The sequence below is a fragment of the Gallus gallus genome, chromosome 3, assembly GCF_016699485.2.
Source record: "Gallus gallus isolate bGalGal1 chromosome 3, bGalGal1.mat.broiler.GRCg7b, whole genome shotgun sequence".
Taxonomy (NCBI): domain Eukaryota; kingdom Metazoa; phylum Chordata; class Aves; order Galliformes; family Phasianidae; genus Gallus; species Gallus gallus.
Window position 1 is genome coordinate 2,908,729 of NC_052534.1, and position 15,652 is coordinate 2,924,380.

Genomic DNA, 15,652 nt, shown 5'->3' on the forward strand with positions numbered 1-15,652 from the left:
GGGAAGCACACATGCTGCAGACAGGACCGCCCAGGTGACTGACCAGAGTGCCACAGGGACACAGAGGAGGAGTTGTGCTGGGGAAATGGTCATCAGAGTACCCACCACAGCGGTGGGCAGCAGGAGCCCCTCTACACATCACTGCTTTAAGGAAATGGAGAACAAATGAAGGTGCTGACTGGATAAACTCATTGCGTTCCAGTGTTGTACAAAAGGCACATGTAAATGCTTCCTTTATCTGTGAGCACTGTCTTCCAGAAAAAGGAAATTGTTATCATCACATAAAGAGACCTGTTTGTGCCTGGACTTAGGTTCTAAGTTGCTGCAGCTGGAAACCCAATTAAGTGAACAAACGCACATCCTAGGTTGCTTTCATATCATTTCCTTTTTCTGGTGTTTGCAGACTCTTTTCAGAATCTGAAGAGAGTCAGGCTGGCCAGAGAAAGAATGAAAATGTGAGCTATCCTTGAGTTAGGATGCCAGAGGGCTCTGGGACAGCTCTTCACACAAGCTCTGGGAACAGGAACATTCACCTTTTTTTTAAGCCTTGGGCCACAGCTAAAACAGGTACATATATGGTGTGAAATGTTTACTAAAACAGGAAAGGTACAACATCTTCTGTACTGCTTCAGTTTAGTTGCTCTTCGAAGACAAAAGCATTTGGCAACCTGAGCTTCCTAGCTGCAGGACGATGCAAGTCTGACAGAAGGTGGCCAGTAGTATTTGACATAAAAATTCCGCAGGAGCTTACTGTTGTGTTCTGATCATCATGGCTGAAAACCACTTTGAAAGATTCTGCTACTATTCAAACCAGTTGAAGGCAGAACTATAAATCATAGCCATCAAAACTGAACATTCAGTTCTCAAAGAAAATAAAACTCTTAAAATGTCTACAGCAGTCACACCACAGCTGAAGAGACAAAGCAAAAACCTTTTTCTAGGATGAAAGATGCATTTGTACCAAGGCTTTCTAATTTCATTTCAGAAGGGCCAGACATAAGGAAAACACGATCAAAGCCAGGTGGGTGGGGTTGATAAAATGCCAATTACACTTTTGAAGAGCCACGTTCCTTCCCCAGAGGAAGGACAGGAATATATTATTGTAACTGAATCAGCTAGGAGATAGCAGAGGAAATTTAAGGCTTGTAGAACCAAGTACAGCTACTGCTACAGCTTCCACTAGAGTATAAGGTCTGATAATACTCCAAGAACTATGTGGCAACACTCCTGTAGCCAAATTCTGGGTACTGAGCTCATTCCCTTATAAGCCTCTAGAAAATGGGAGAGGTAACATTTCATTAAGGTAACCAAGCCCATTTTTGAAACATTACAGTTCCTACTTTTACACAGGACAAAGAAAACAGTCTGCAACAGACATTTTCTAACATGTAACTTTGCTTCTTGATTCCAGTAAAATACCATCTCTCAGAGAATGGAAATGAAACACAAACAGCTACATTCTGCTGTCACTCTGACCTTACCTGTCATCAATAGAGTCCACTTTCTCCTGGATTTTGTCAGAGTTAATGTTCCCATCACTAACTAGCCTCCTGCCCGTCTCTACAACTGCATTGATCTTTTCTTCATTCGCATCCATGGTGGTCATGAAATCCTCCTGTTTTTTAATAGCAGCTTCTGCTCCTTCCAAGGTAGTGGGCATTTCTGTGTGTGCCAAAACATACTCCTGTGTTTAAAACACAAATCAGAGAGATAAAAGTATTGCACTCAGACTATATCGTATGCTCTGTCAACAGATTCACCACATATGAAAAGAAAGGCCTCCTAAGAACAGTTAGAAGTAAATACAAAGACCAAATTGCAATTAGGAAAAAAAAGAAAGAAAAAGAAAGAAAAAGAAAGAAAGAAAAGAAAGAAAGAAAGAAAGAAAGAAAGAAAGAAAGAAAGAAAGAAAGAAAGAAAGAAAGAAAGAAAGAAAGAAAGAGAGGAAGAAAGAGAGGAAGAAAGAGAGGAAGAAAGAAAGAAAGAAAGAAAGAAAGAAAGAAAGAAAGAAAGAAAGAAAGAAAGAAAGAAAGAAAGAAAGAAAGAGAGAAAGAAAGAAAGAAAGAAAGAGAGGAAGAAAGAAAGAAAGAGAGGAAGAAAGAAAGAAAGAGAGGAAGAAAGAGAGGAAGAAAGAGAGGAAGAAAGAAAGAAAGAAAGAAAGAAAGAAAGAAAGAAAGAAAGAAAGAAAGAAAGAAAGAAAGAAAGAAAGAAAGAAAGAAAGAAAGAAAGAAAGAAAGAAAGATAATGTATCTGTTCTTAGCTCTCCTGCTGAACAATCTTGTTTGTTAGCTCCTTGCAGTGTATGATATTAACTTGTGGAAATGAGTTTGATGAGAATTCTATGATTCTATGATAAATGAAACAAAGTGGATCTTGATCACTTACCTGGTTGTTAAGAAATGCTTCTGCTTGCTTGGTATCTCTGAGAAAGAGCTGGTAGGCATGAGACTGGGAAAGAAGATTTTGCCGGTTCTCCCACATTTTGTGAAGCTCATTCCATCCAGTATCCAAAGCCTGTAGGCGCTGGCGTAAGAACATGTACTGAGCATCAGTCTGCCCTTGTGTCACCATCTCACCCATGTCCCTCATTTTCTGATAGTCTTCCTCGTAATTGTTGATTTCGTTCTTAATATTCTCATGTTGAGTGAGTAGTTTCTCAGCCTCTGTCAGTGTGTTCGGCATGTCTTCAGAGGCGATTGCAGTCTGTGTTCTGGATAGCCAAGACTGGAAGTCATCCAGATCTCTCAGGAACTGCTGCAGTTTGCTTGCCTCTCCAAGAGACTCCTCCCGGTTTTTCAGGGTGGTCTTCATTTCTTCCCATACATCATTGATTTCCGCAAGCCGTGAAAGGATAGCTTGCGCCTGGTCAGGATGCTCTGATTCCAACTTTTCTGCCTCCTTTTGCAGGTCACTGAGCTTAGCTTCAATGGCTACCAGGTCACGTTCCATGCCTGTCAGCTTCCGCTGCAGAGCCATCACTCCAGCAAGATCGTTACCCAAATCTTGTGTGGATTCAATCACTTTGGTTTTCTCCCTGATCCAGGACTTGGTTTCATTACATTCAAGGTGGTAATTCTGGATACTTAAGGCAGAGATCAGGGCATCTTTCTTCCTGTCTACCAGTTCTCTGAACTGGCTCCATCTGAAATTTATGAGGAGAAAAAGGCAGATAAATTGAGACTTATGTACACTAAGGGAAAATGGTATTGGCAACACTACTGTTGAGAACTCAAATCAGCTCATGAAGCCATGAAATAACCTAACTCATTCATGCTGTTTTCAGTTCTTTCCATATTATTAATATTTGTATCAAAACAGCTACTAACAAGGCTATGGCATTTATTGCATTTATTAAAATATGCCAAGTATCAGCAACACTGAGTCCTTCCAAGCATAATTTTTCCTTAAGTGAAAAATTGCTAGCTATCCCTAATATTCACACTAAGCCCACTCTCTCAGTGAACTGCGAAGCCAGAAAATGATTTAGTTTAGATGAGATATTATATTGGTTTCTTTTTTAACATAATAGCTACTACGCTAAGCTTCCACCTCTCAACTTGAGGTCTCATACACTCAGGACCTGGTTAAAGTCAATTGCAGAACTCCACCTGTTAATCAAATATTGCAAAGACACAGCTCTCTTTGCTTTTGAAGCTTTATAGTTAAGGCTTACCTTGAAGATATTTGAGGTAAGAATACCAGAATATATTAAAAAAGACATATAAGAAATACAAGTGACCCCACTGTATTTTCTTCATGCAGTGCCACATTTTCCTGAGTGTTAGGTCTGCACTTACCTTGTGTTGAGTTTATCTTGCTGTGCTTTTATCTCCTTCTCACTTGGATGGCCACTATGCATTAGCTGTCTTGCAATTTGGTTCACTACAGCAACACGGGAAGCCTGATTGTTCATTTCTGGTTCTAAGCTTTCAAATCTGGAAAAAACAAATAAAAATCACAAAGGCGTTAGAGAACTGAAGTCATGGGCAAGCTGACAACAGTAGCTGGTGCAAACAAAATTTCCATCCAGTATTCCCCAAACTTCCTGGTAAAGTCATTCTCACCTGTGCTGGATCACTTCCAGGTCCTCCAGCTTCTCTGGAATCTGCATATTATTCAGCCACTTCTCCTTCTCATCAATCCAAAGCTCACAAGCATCTGCCTCACTGAACATCTTATAAAGAGCAAGGGTATCCTGCAAAGCCTGTTTACGCAGCCGAGTTAGCTCAGCAACCTCTTTGTATCTTTCTTCTATTCCAGACAACCTGCCTTGCACATCTGGAGACCCGGCATGCTCCTGTGGTAGAGCCTTTGCCTGTTCATGAAGCGAGTCAATGGTTGGCCGATAGCTTGCAATCTCTTCAGCAACATCCTTGTGTTTCTTGACCAAGGACTGAGTGGAATATTCGTCATGGCCAACATCATTGCTGGAGACAATTTTGAGGATGTCCAACATCCATGCATCAATGTCATCAGCATCAGCCTGGAACTGGTGAAGGAGAGAGGCTTCCTCCAGACGTTTCTTCCTAATGGCAGATAACTGTTCCAAGTTAGCCCACTGCTCCCGAATATCCTTAATTCTTTCTCTGATTTTCTCAGACCCAAAATTCTCTTCCGCGATCATGTCTTCACCTTCTTTTATCGCCTGCTGAAAGTGGCCACTGCGACCACTCATTTCATCTTCAAATGCCTTATGTTTACTCATGAGACGGACGACGCTGGTCAGGTCCTTCCCGTAGTCATCAGATGAAAGGATCTGCTCCTTCTCCCTGATCCAACCCTCTTCTTCAGCCATTTCCCAGAAGAATTTCCAGAGGCGCCGGGACTCCTCCAAGCGGGCCCGGCGCTCAGCTGAAAGCTGGCACAGCTCTTGGTAACAGAACTCCATGTGAGCGACGCGATCCCTAATAACCTGTGGGTCACATGGCTTGTAACCTGTTGAGATAGAGAAAGTATGTTACAAGGTCCCACCCATTTTCACCTCTACATCTGGGACTTACATGTGAGTTCTTAACTCCTGATAGTTCCATCTGCTAAGTTTACAGTAAAGAATCCATAGCTTACTAAAATAATGGGAATTACCCAGACTTCATTTAAAACTTGGAAAATTTTTAATCAAAAAATCAAAACGCAAAAAAATGAAAAGGGTAAGATATTCATAAACTGATCAGTTAAAGAAAATTCACTACTCCAGATTTGTATTACAAAAATAAACATTATCTACTCTAGCTAATGTCACTAATTTAGTGGAATTGCTTTGAATTAGCATAAATTGGGGAAAATACCACACTCAGTTTCATAATTTCTTAATGTTTGTGTTAGAAACACAAAATGGAATGAATGCTACAAAGTTACAGCAGCTGCTGGTTAGGAATGTGACACCCTAGGCAAACTGAAATCTTGAGTTACCTGGATGAATTAATCATTGACACGGGGAGAAAAGGAACAAATAATGGTGGATTCTCTTATTCCAGTGCTGAACTCAACCTAATGTGCCTTGCAGAACTAATGAGGCTCAAGGACAACCTCATACACAATTAAGTAAGAAGGACATGTTGGCTGCTAATTACCTTCTCCATCAGTGGCAAACTTCTGAGCAGATGCATTGACCCCTCTCACTCTCTCAGCCTGAATAGCAATGTCAGCTTCCACTAGAGCATGTTTCTGCAACAGGTCTTCGACTCCTAACAAATGTTTGCCATAGTCTTGTGACAGCAGAAGCACCTGATCAAAATGAAAAGGCAAGTAAAATGAGCCGAAGGCCATAAGCTATTTGTTTCTCAATGACTCCTTTATGCCTTATAATGCTCTCTATTTTTACAATGATTTAAATCCAAAGTAACACCAGGAACATAAGCAGAATTATTTCAAAATTCTAGGTACATGACTGATGTGAATCTGAACCAACACTTTTCAGATGAGTAACAACCATGAAGAACTTGACCATGCTCTTTAACACAGTTCTAAGTCTGGGATGAAGAAAAGCTGAGTTAGCTCAGCAGGACCAATGCAATGCACTCTGTCCAGGTACTGTGAGCTGCCACTGAGCTACACACATCTTTCCTCCGACAGCTTACAAGTTCTGCTGGCTGAAGGACAAGAACAGAGTTAGAATTCTTGCCTTTCTAAGGTCCCAGCAGAACACACAGGAAGATATTTCATGCTTTTTAAAGCACAGTGGTGAAGAGGTGACTAGATCCCCATGTAAGCAGTGCTGAAGATATTTCATCTAACTCCCTTTGACCAAAATCTGCATCCTAACCCAAGCCTGACCAAAGCCTCTGGCCCTTATGACAGAGGCACAAACATGAAAAGTGGCTTTTTATAGGAGCAAGTCTGTTCCTTTTCCTTGTTGTTTTTAATCTTTATTTTTTTTTAAAAACATCATTTGTAGGTATAAGGAATTTATTCACTGCTTATGAATTTGCCCACTAAACCAGAAAAGACATGTACACCTCTCTAGAATATTTATTCCATGTTCTCAAAGAGATAACATCTACCTTCATCTCATCCATCCAGTCCATAATGTATAGCATTTCCTGGAAAATCTTTTGTAGGCCAAGATTCATTTCCAGCCGTTGTCTTCGTGCCCTGAGTAGCTCCAGGAGGTACTCCCACAGGCGTATAACATTGTCCTTTCTTGCAGTGATACGTTTGATATCATGATAATTTTCAGTCTCAAGCTCCTTTGCAACTGCAACCACAGCCTGGACTCGCTCTTCATATGCTGCAATGTCTGTTTCAATGGCCTCGTGCTTTTTCGTTGCAGCCTCTACTGCTGGAAGGTCAAAGCCAAAGTTATCCTGTAACGACAGAGACAGTTCTTCAGCAATGGCTGCTTAGGAGGAAAGCCTAATGCTCAAACTTAAAAGTGATTTCTGATTGTGCAGAACACTCCTGTTAGCAACTGAGGATCTCAAAATGCTCTGAAAACTCTTCTGATAAAATCAGAGACATAATCTTTGGGGAAAGAATCACGGTGGCCATCAGGATTAGCCTAGGGTTTTCTTGGTTGTTTTGTTGCTGTTGTTTTAAATCCATCTCTAGTAAATAATAATAATAATAATAACTGGGCGAATTCCACTGAACTGACCTGAACATTCAGGTAAAGAAAATCTCAACTGTGGGTGTTTATTTCCATGAGTTTCTCCTGACTACAGACTGATAGATTCCAAGAATGGGTATGCCAAATGCATTTAAGATAGGACAGTAATATATACTCTAAAAATACATTTACACACACATACAATACATATAAATATATATAGATTCAGTAAACTAAGTGGCATAGGAGAAAAAACATTCTCTTTGCCAGAACTGTGTCCTTTAAGTATTTTAGTCACACAGACAATTTCTGAAAGAGGCACCTGAGAAACCAGACGTTGATTTTCACTCAGCCAAGTTTCTCTCATAGCTGCCTTGCGATCAAATCGGCGTGCAAGTTGTTCCAGTTTCTCTTGTCTGATGAGCTCATTTCGCAGTGCCAGTTCTCTTTCATGTTCAGCTTTTTCCAGTCTTTCCCAGGCCTGAAGATGTGGAGAGAAAAAAAAGTAAAAAACAAACCAACACGCGCCTTCTAAATACACATTCATACAATAAATCGTCTCTGTTTTACATGAGATCAGTACTGAAGTCACTTCATCCAAGTTTCACAGAATTGGCTGATTTACTTATGTGCCAGTATACCTGGTTTATATTGGTCTGCTGGTCTGCTAATATGGACTTAAACTATGGTCTCCACTTATTCATTGCTTTTCTGAGCAAAGGGTGTATGCCTTATTTATCTCAGATTCATTTTCTTGAGTTCATTTGTTATTTGCCTCCACTGAACCTTAGGTAAACCACCTGGCTTGAACATGTAAGGGATCAATTCTTTCAAAATCTTCTGAGTACTATTCTCAAAGAAGGAATTCTATCTTTCTCCTTTAGGAAATGACAATTAGATATCTGTCGCCCCTCCTCTCTCAAGTCAGATTACAGCTGTTGTTATCACATCCCCATTGCAAAGGAAAACAAATACCAAATTTCTTTTGCTGCATCGAAGTCCTTTTTTTTCCCCAAAGCAAGAAGTTACTCACATGCGCGGCATTAATACTATAAAGACAAAGTCTTAGAAGCACGTTGAAAGCCAGCTAATCACCTTTCAGATCTTCTTACAAACAACAAAAATACCCACAATTAAACACAAACTACCCCAGATTCTTCTAAATCCTAACAGATGTGAAATTGCCTGAAACTCAAAGTATTTTAGGCACTCACAGGCGCAGGAGCTTAATGCAAACAGGAGAGCCATGCAGTTTACTGCTCTCTAGGATGCAGATTGAGGCCACAGACACCCAGAACAGCTGCTCTGGGAATGCCAAACATGACCAAACACAAATGAGAAAAGCTCACAGTTTTAAGCTGTTTGTTATCTCTGGGAGAGTTTGTCAGCTCTGCTGCAGTTCTGTCAGCTGCACCAGCATAAAAAATAGCTACTTAAATCCCAAAAGAGAACCCACAAGATGAGACAGTACTTCCTTTACTCTCTCATGCTGTGGACAGAAGGGCTGAGAGGCAGATAAAGGCCAGTTCTGCTCCCTGCTTGGAGCTATGGAAGGCAGAGGCATTGCATAACCCTGAATGACACAGGCTGCATGCTGCTATGCTTGGCTCTGCTGTGTCTCAAACAACCTTCTTCTTTTCGGGAGCTTTGTTAGGACACATCTTATAAAAACTAAGTGGGGAGGGATGCAATACCTAGATATTGTTGTTACTTTCTGCTGATTAATAATAGCCAGGACCCTGGAGGAACAAGAGCTACTAGATCTGTATCTGAACGTTCAGAATCACTCCACAATTTTCTCCATGAAGAAGAGCTTAGAGATACTGAAGCCACCCAGGGACTCAGCTCATATCAGTGAGTCTGAGATAGGGGAAAAGATCCCCCCACCTGTCCCATCCCTTACAGTCCCTATATGAGGCCTGGCGATAGCAGATATTATCTTCACACCGTCCCAGTATGCAGAGACTGCAGAGACAGACACTGAAAAGAAAAACCAAAATCCTGAGTTGCAAAGGATGGGCTGCCTCAGTTTACCTTGTTTATGTCAGAGATGAGTTTGCCCTCCCTTGGCATGTATACTTTCTGATTGTTGGCTCTCATTTTGCTTTGGATGGTAAAAAGCAGCACTTCCAGGTTTCCTTTTTCTGTAAATCTAAACAAAATTTTCCAAAGGAATAGTGTTACAATAAAGCTTTTGTGGCTACCAAGGTATTATAAAGCACTTCCTTAAAATATTGACGTGAATGGAGTACTCAGATAAACACCTGCATCTTGTATGAAAGCTTCCAGCTTTCATACAAGAATAGCCCCCGATCCCTGCAATCAGCTGGGCCAAGCAGAAACAAACAAACTCCTTCACAGAAGTCAGCTGTCTGTCTGTTTAGATTTAAACCTCTTTGAGGGATAGAAGGCTGCATATTTTCTTACTCTATTACGTGCCTTGTCCCACTTCATCAACCCAAGAAACTGAAGTTTTTTTTAAAGCCCACTGCACTCAATAAACTCTTCCCACTCTTTTCCCTGAGCTGTATGCCTGGGAAACAAACAAACTGCATAGGCACTGGGGAATAGGCTGCAATTTAGAGGATGTCTGGATATTCTGTCATGTTTTTGATTGTAATTATTATCCATTAAAACTTATATTAGACAAAAATAACAAACAGATCTGATAACGTAATGCTAAAATAAACTTTCCAGAAATAAATGGCATGGCTTTGGTTATATAATTTCTAGCAAGCATAGCTATGTTTTACGAAGCCAGACACACTTCCTCTTGATTTTGGAAAAACAGCAAGAGCCTTTTAATAGCTGTGTCTTGGTATTATATGCTGCTAACCAGCATGACGAGTGATATTACCGTACTAATATGGTATACTATTACTGCTTGTATTACAAGACAGGCACCTCTGTGAAGTGATACCTTCCAGTACCATGAGATCCTGCAAACAGCACACTTGTTTTCAATTATTATTATTGCTTTTGTTATTACTACATGCATATCAAATAGCATAAAGCAAATAGAATCCAAGTAATAATCGTTAGTGCCCATTAGAAATGTGATATTTAGTAAAGCTCAGAAAAATAAATTCTTAGGCCAAGATTAAACTTTTATACTTTTATGCATTTGTATTTTTTTTAAATCAACAACTGACTGAAAAAAACAAGACCACTGTTTTTTTAAGCTAAGATTAAGATTACTTGGGTGGTTTCTCTACTGTGCGGTAGGTGTTGAATGCCTGCAGCTGCTGTTGCACACCAACTAGCGAGTTGGCAAATTTGCGGTTGTTGAGGATGATAATGGTTTGCTCAATCCACTCCAGAAGATCAGAAGCCAGCGATTCATATTTTTCAATCATTTTCTCTGTTTCAATGGCATTGTCAAGCACCTGCAACAAGCAGCACAAAATAAGATTAGTAACAAGGGCAGCACACTTCAGAGTCATCTAAATCCAGCAAGCTACATAAAACAATCTACACAGGCTTATGAATCAGACCGCTCACCCCTGAGCACTACAGGGCCTGCGTTTCCTGAGGTACAAGGGCTTTGCATTTTTTGATGCTGAATTCCCATGATCCCAAGGCAACAGAGGGGCAGAGCAGAGGCTTATAACAGGATTCACATCCAGTCTGCCAGATGTAAGGACAGGGGCAGCTTTGCCAAAGGGCAGAGAATAACAGCATGTTTTTTAAATGAGGGACTTTTCTGGGACTCTTTCAGAAGAGACAGAAGACCCAGAGGGTGAGGAGCAGCTAATGGGATAGGAAAAGCAGCAATGATGCAAAATTAACAAGCAAAAATAAAACACCAGCCAAATGTTTTCTAATAAGAGGCAGCTGGAAATTAACTACTCCTCGTGGTCATATGGGAATATTTAACATTCAATATGCATTTCAAAAGCAAAACTAAAAACTACCATACAGTAGACTCTCTAAGGTTTAATACTCAAGAGGAAAAAAAAACAAAAAGTCAAAAGGACTTAAATTGCTTTGCAATAACTTATAAGTTGAACTTGCAAACCTTTCCAATGCGCTTTCCTTCAACAGCTAAAGCTTTCATTTTAGAGAAGTAGTGGTAATATGTCACCACATAGGTGATGATTGACTTTTCATCGGGATGATCAACACTGATATCTGCAAAGCAAACAAGAGTTGTCTTAGCACAGTGGGAGTGCACAGATTAAAACAGCTAATAATCCAACATGAATGGGTTTGAGAGTCAGAGAGATGGGTTCAGTGACAGTTCAACTCCTAAGATTTATGTCCTGATCAGAAACATATTCAGCAGCTTTGGACTGGTTCTGGATTACCCAGTGTTGTACACGCTGTCACCAAGAAGTATTCCTTTATCACCCTCAGTGCAGACCATGGCTAAAGCTGGGGCTGGAGATCTTTGGGCCTTAGCATCTGGTTCACGATTCTGACACAGACTGCATGGCTGAACAACTTCCCTAGTGTCCATGTGAGTCAGAAGACCTACTGCTAATTGAAATCTTCAATGCTCTATCGGTATGTGGAGAAATGCAAAATGAATGGCATGTTTGTCCAGGCAAATCTTCTGAGATACACAGATGGAAAACAAATCATTTTTTTCTGTAGCAATTATGAGGCACAGGCAAACAAGCAAGAAGAAACTTGCGCAAACACATGGCCTCTATTTATTTGCCCTGTGACAGAAAAATTTTGTCCTGGAGTTGTGAGCATTCCTTCCAACACACCAGGAGTGCAGATCCTCATAAATGCTTGGAATAAATCTCACCAAGACTCTGAAAGAAATGGCTTACTACTGGGCGAAATCCACATTAGTCATCTTCTCGTTCAGGATGAGAAACAAAAAGCATTTTTTCAGAGCACACCAGAAGGATGCCTCTAATTGGAATGATTTTATGTATACATGGCCAGTACAGTGATCTTGTCAGATAGGGGAATATAAACCCTGAATTTAGGGCTGTTTTGGTTCCACTGCTCAGTCCTCTGCAGGAGACATCTTGCACTCTCTCCTTCCCTCTCTGGCTGTATTGCTGAGTGAGTCAGCAGCATCCCGCTAGCTGCTCTTCAAGGCAAAAAGCTATCACAGAACAGCATCCTCTGACAAGGTGGGAGAAAAGAGCCCACAAAGAGCTGCAAAGTGTTAAAACTGCAGGAATTCTTACCCTCAGGGTCCAGGAGCTTAGTAAGACCAAGGTGTTGCTCAGCAAGGTTAAAAGCATTCTGCAGATTGTAGTGTGCATTTGATTTCTTCAGCTTGTCAAAATCAATCAGATCAGGCCTAGACAGGATGAAAAATTATTTAGATTTGCCAAAGCACAGCACAGCCACCCTCAAATGAACAAATGAGATAGAACGTGCAATCCTTGGAAAACTTGGCCTCTCATGCCGCCAAGGTTTCACTTGCCCAGTACCCCTATGCATTTCAGTGTGAGAATTAAAAGAATGAAGTAACACCTAGCAGTTAGCAGGGCAGCAGAACCTAGCCCATGACAAAAAATAATGAGAGTTTACCAGGGACAAAGGCAAGCGAACAGCTGTGGTAAGTCAGTCTCTCCTCCTGACGAGGTGAGCATGCAAGCCATCCCACTAACTTCACCCAAGCTCACCAATGAGTGGCATTGAAGCTGTGTCCAACTTTAGCACCACATTCTATAATCCCTGTCCAGTGCTTCTTTCCCCTTCAGGCTGCTACTGCATTCCACTCTCCTGGCCCGTGAATTCAGAACTCATAACCGGCTACACAGTAAGGTATAAAGACTTCTCCTCCAGAGTGGTCAGTCAGAGAACCAAACAACAGTGTATATAATTTATTCTCTTGAAACCAAACGCAACTTGTGGTGTGAGAAGCTGTTGCCCAGATGAGCTCACAGCAAACACAAGAGTGAAAAAGTGAAAGGCAAGTTGCTGTAAAACTCTCAAGTAATTCTTCAACTTTCCTCTCTCCACAGATTTTAAAATCAAGCTGCATGGTAACTTCAAAACACCATGCACTCTTCAACAGTCCAAGCTCTTAAAATCCATCAGGACACCTCCCCACACATACCTGTGCTTGTGTATCAATGCATTGAAAGCCATTCCATCCCTCCAGCTTGTTGTAAAGTTGTGAATGTTGACGTTGGGGTAACTGCCAGAACAAAGAGCAAAGAAAGCACAAGCAATACATCACCTCCACTGCAGCTCTGTACAGTCTGTTGCTAAGGGCTGGTTGCAGGAGTGACATATTTGTTGTAAAGCTAATGGTGGGGCATTCCTTCCCTCAGTGGACAATTTATTATCACAACTGTTTTCTAATCAGACACTATTTACTCCTAATCAGACACTCATTTACTCCTGTAAACCCAGCAGAGTTGATATGCAAGTGGCTAAACCATAGATACGGAGAGCATGAAACAGAGGCCAGCTTACCACTGGTTTATTTTCCTTGTAGCTCTCAAAATGTATTCTGTGTCATGAATTCTGGTTCCCCAGCTTCTAGTTCACAGTCAAAGATTCGACCAGGACAAGAGACTAACCCCTATCTCTGCTGATATCCACCATGATAGGTGGATCCCACTACATTTGACTAAATGTGAACAGAAAATGCATTATCCCTGGAGGGTAAAAATACTTTTGGAAGGCCAGAAAACATGTTTCAGCACTCCTGAGACTTAAAATGCATATCTTATGCAATTAAACAAGAAGTAATTTTATTTTTGAGCATTGAAAAAGTAAAAAAAAAAAAAAAAAAAAGCCTTAAGAGGCAACAGAGTTGAGAGCAGCCTTTTGTACTCAGAAAAACCTAATCAATCTACACAGATACAGACTGAACATAGCAAATTATCAGCTTGTCTGCAGCCTGCTCACGCTGTAATCAAAAGGGAAAGTTTGACTAATTGCGTGGAACAGTTCTGTTCCATCTAGATTTTTCACAGACTACACACGAGAAGTGGAAAACCCAGGGCACATCAAATTTACTTTCACTCTGATAGTAAAAATCCAGATACAAGCAAATGGCATATCATTCTTCACAAGAAGGGACTCAACTATTGCATCATCTTAGGGCACTGTAGACTGGGGCACAGCTGATACCTCTATGTTGTTATATGTGCAAAGAGGAAATGATGGCAGCAAAAAACTTAACACCATTATTTCTTCAAAGTAAGAGTGGAGGAGGGTCAGCATTTACTATACACTTATTTGTGTTTATCATACAGAATTGACGTAATAAATCAGAATTTTCTGACTTGTAAACATCAATGCACTTTTCTAGTTCAAATCCATTGAAGGAGATATATGTATTTGCTCATTTAAAATGATTTCAATGAAAACTCAAAACATTGTAGGAGCTTTAGAGATAATCACTTAATCCACACTCACCCAGCTGTCTTCATCTGGCACCACAAAAGCAGTGCATCCTTAGCAGACTTCTTCTCCTTGTTGTCCTCAGTTTCAACACTGATATCTTGGATCTGAAATTAACAAAGAAGCTTTAGATCTTTTTTTTTTGAGAAAACACATTTTTCTCTTTCTTAAAAATGATGAAGGATGTTGTATCATAACTTAAGTAGCAAAGGAAATCTATGGTGACCAAAAGAGCAGGTTAGAAGAATGTGCAGGCTTTTCCTTGTTTAAGAATATTCATGCCAAGAGAAAGCTTCATATGCCCTTATTTTACTGGAACATTACTGGTTTTTTTAGTCTATAGTTTGAATTTCACCAGAAAATATTTCCAATTGCCAAGGCAAACTCTGTTCTACATGGCACCGTAGTTTTACCCTGCAAGGCGAAACTGGAATACTGTGATTGAGGGCTACAAGCTGTTTAGAAGGGATAAGTAGGGCAGGAGGGGTAGGGGAGTTGCTTTCTATATTAAGAAGCAGATGCACTGCAAAAAGCTGTCTCCAAAAAACAGCCATGATCAGGTTGAGAGCTTGTGGGTAAAAATTAGGGACCAGACCAGTAAAGGACACCTGGTGGCTGGGGTCTAATACAGGCAACCTGGCTAAGGGAAGACTGTTGGCAAGTGCTTCTTGCTTCAGCTGTAAGAAGCATCAAACTCACGGGCTCTCATCCCGATGAGAGATTTCAACCACCCAGATGTCTGCTGGGAAAGTAATGCTGTGAGCTGCAAGCTATCCAGGAGACCCCTGGAGTCTGCTGAAGATAAATTCCTGGTGCAGGTATTGGAGAAGAGGTGTTCTGCTGGACCTTATTCTTATGAACAAAGATAGGTTGGGGATACAAAAGCTGGGGGCAGCCTTGGCTGCAGAAATCATCAGATAGTGGGGTTTGGAATCTTGTGTGGAAGAAACAGGACAATAAGGTCTGCAATTCTGGACCTCAGGGAAAGTCTACTTTGATCCCTTCAAGGACCTGTCTAGGTGTATCCCATGAGTTAGAGTACTGAAAGATAAGGGGGCCCAAGAGGTTGGTTGATATTTAATTACCACCCCCTCCAAGCTGAAGATCACGGCATCCCTAAGAGAAAGAAATCAGGCAAAGGTGTCAGGAGGTCTGCATAGATGAGCAAGGAACTCATGGAAAAACTCAAATGCAAGGATGTTTACAGAATGTGGAAAAAGGATCTGGCCATTTGGAAGGAATATAGGAATAGCATCCATCCTAAGCAGCATAGCAACT

At 40.9% G+C, this 15,652-nt stretch overlaps 1 protein-coding gene across 15 annotated transcripts in view; it reads right to left on the bottom strand.

The window, feature by feature from the left end:
* The window catches only part of SPTBN1 (spectrin beta, non-erythrocytic 1), a 122,903-nt gene that overhangs the window by 34,080 nt on the left and 73,171 nt on the right, over positions 1–15,652 (bottom strand). For all 15 annotated transcript variants that reach the window (NM_001199425.3, XM_046938672.1, XM_040696983.2 and 12 more), the window contains 13 exons: positions 14,390–14,481; positions 13,077–13,157; positions 12,196–12,311; positions 11,064–11,176; positions 10,244–10,431; positions 9,080–9,197; positions 7,368–7,526; positions 6,501–6,803; positions 5,571–5,724; positions 4,065–4,935; positions 3,798–3,935; positions 2,386–3,142; positions 1,482–1,684 (listed from right to left, as the gene is read on the bottom strand). In NM_001199425.3, coding sequence (NP_001186354.1) covers positions 1,482–1,684; positions 2,386–3,142; positions 3,798–3,935; positions 4,065–4,935; positions 5,571–5,724; positions 6,501–6,803; positions 7,368–7,526; positions 9,080–9,197; positions 10,244–10,431; positions 11,064–11,176; positions 12,196–12,311; positions 13,077–13,157; positions 14,390–14,481 — 3,293 coding nt within the window. The remainder of the gene's footprint in view (positions 1–1,481; positions 1,685–2,385; positions 3,143–3,797; positions 3,936–4,064; positions 4,936–5,570; positions 5,725–6,500; positions 6,804–7,367; positions 7,527–9,079; positions 9,198–10,243; positions 10,432–11,063; positions 11,177–12,195; positions 12,312–13,076; positions 13,158–14,389; positions 14,482–15,652) is intronic.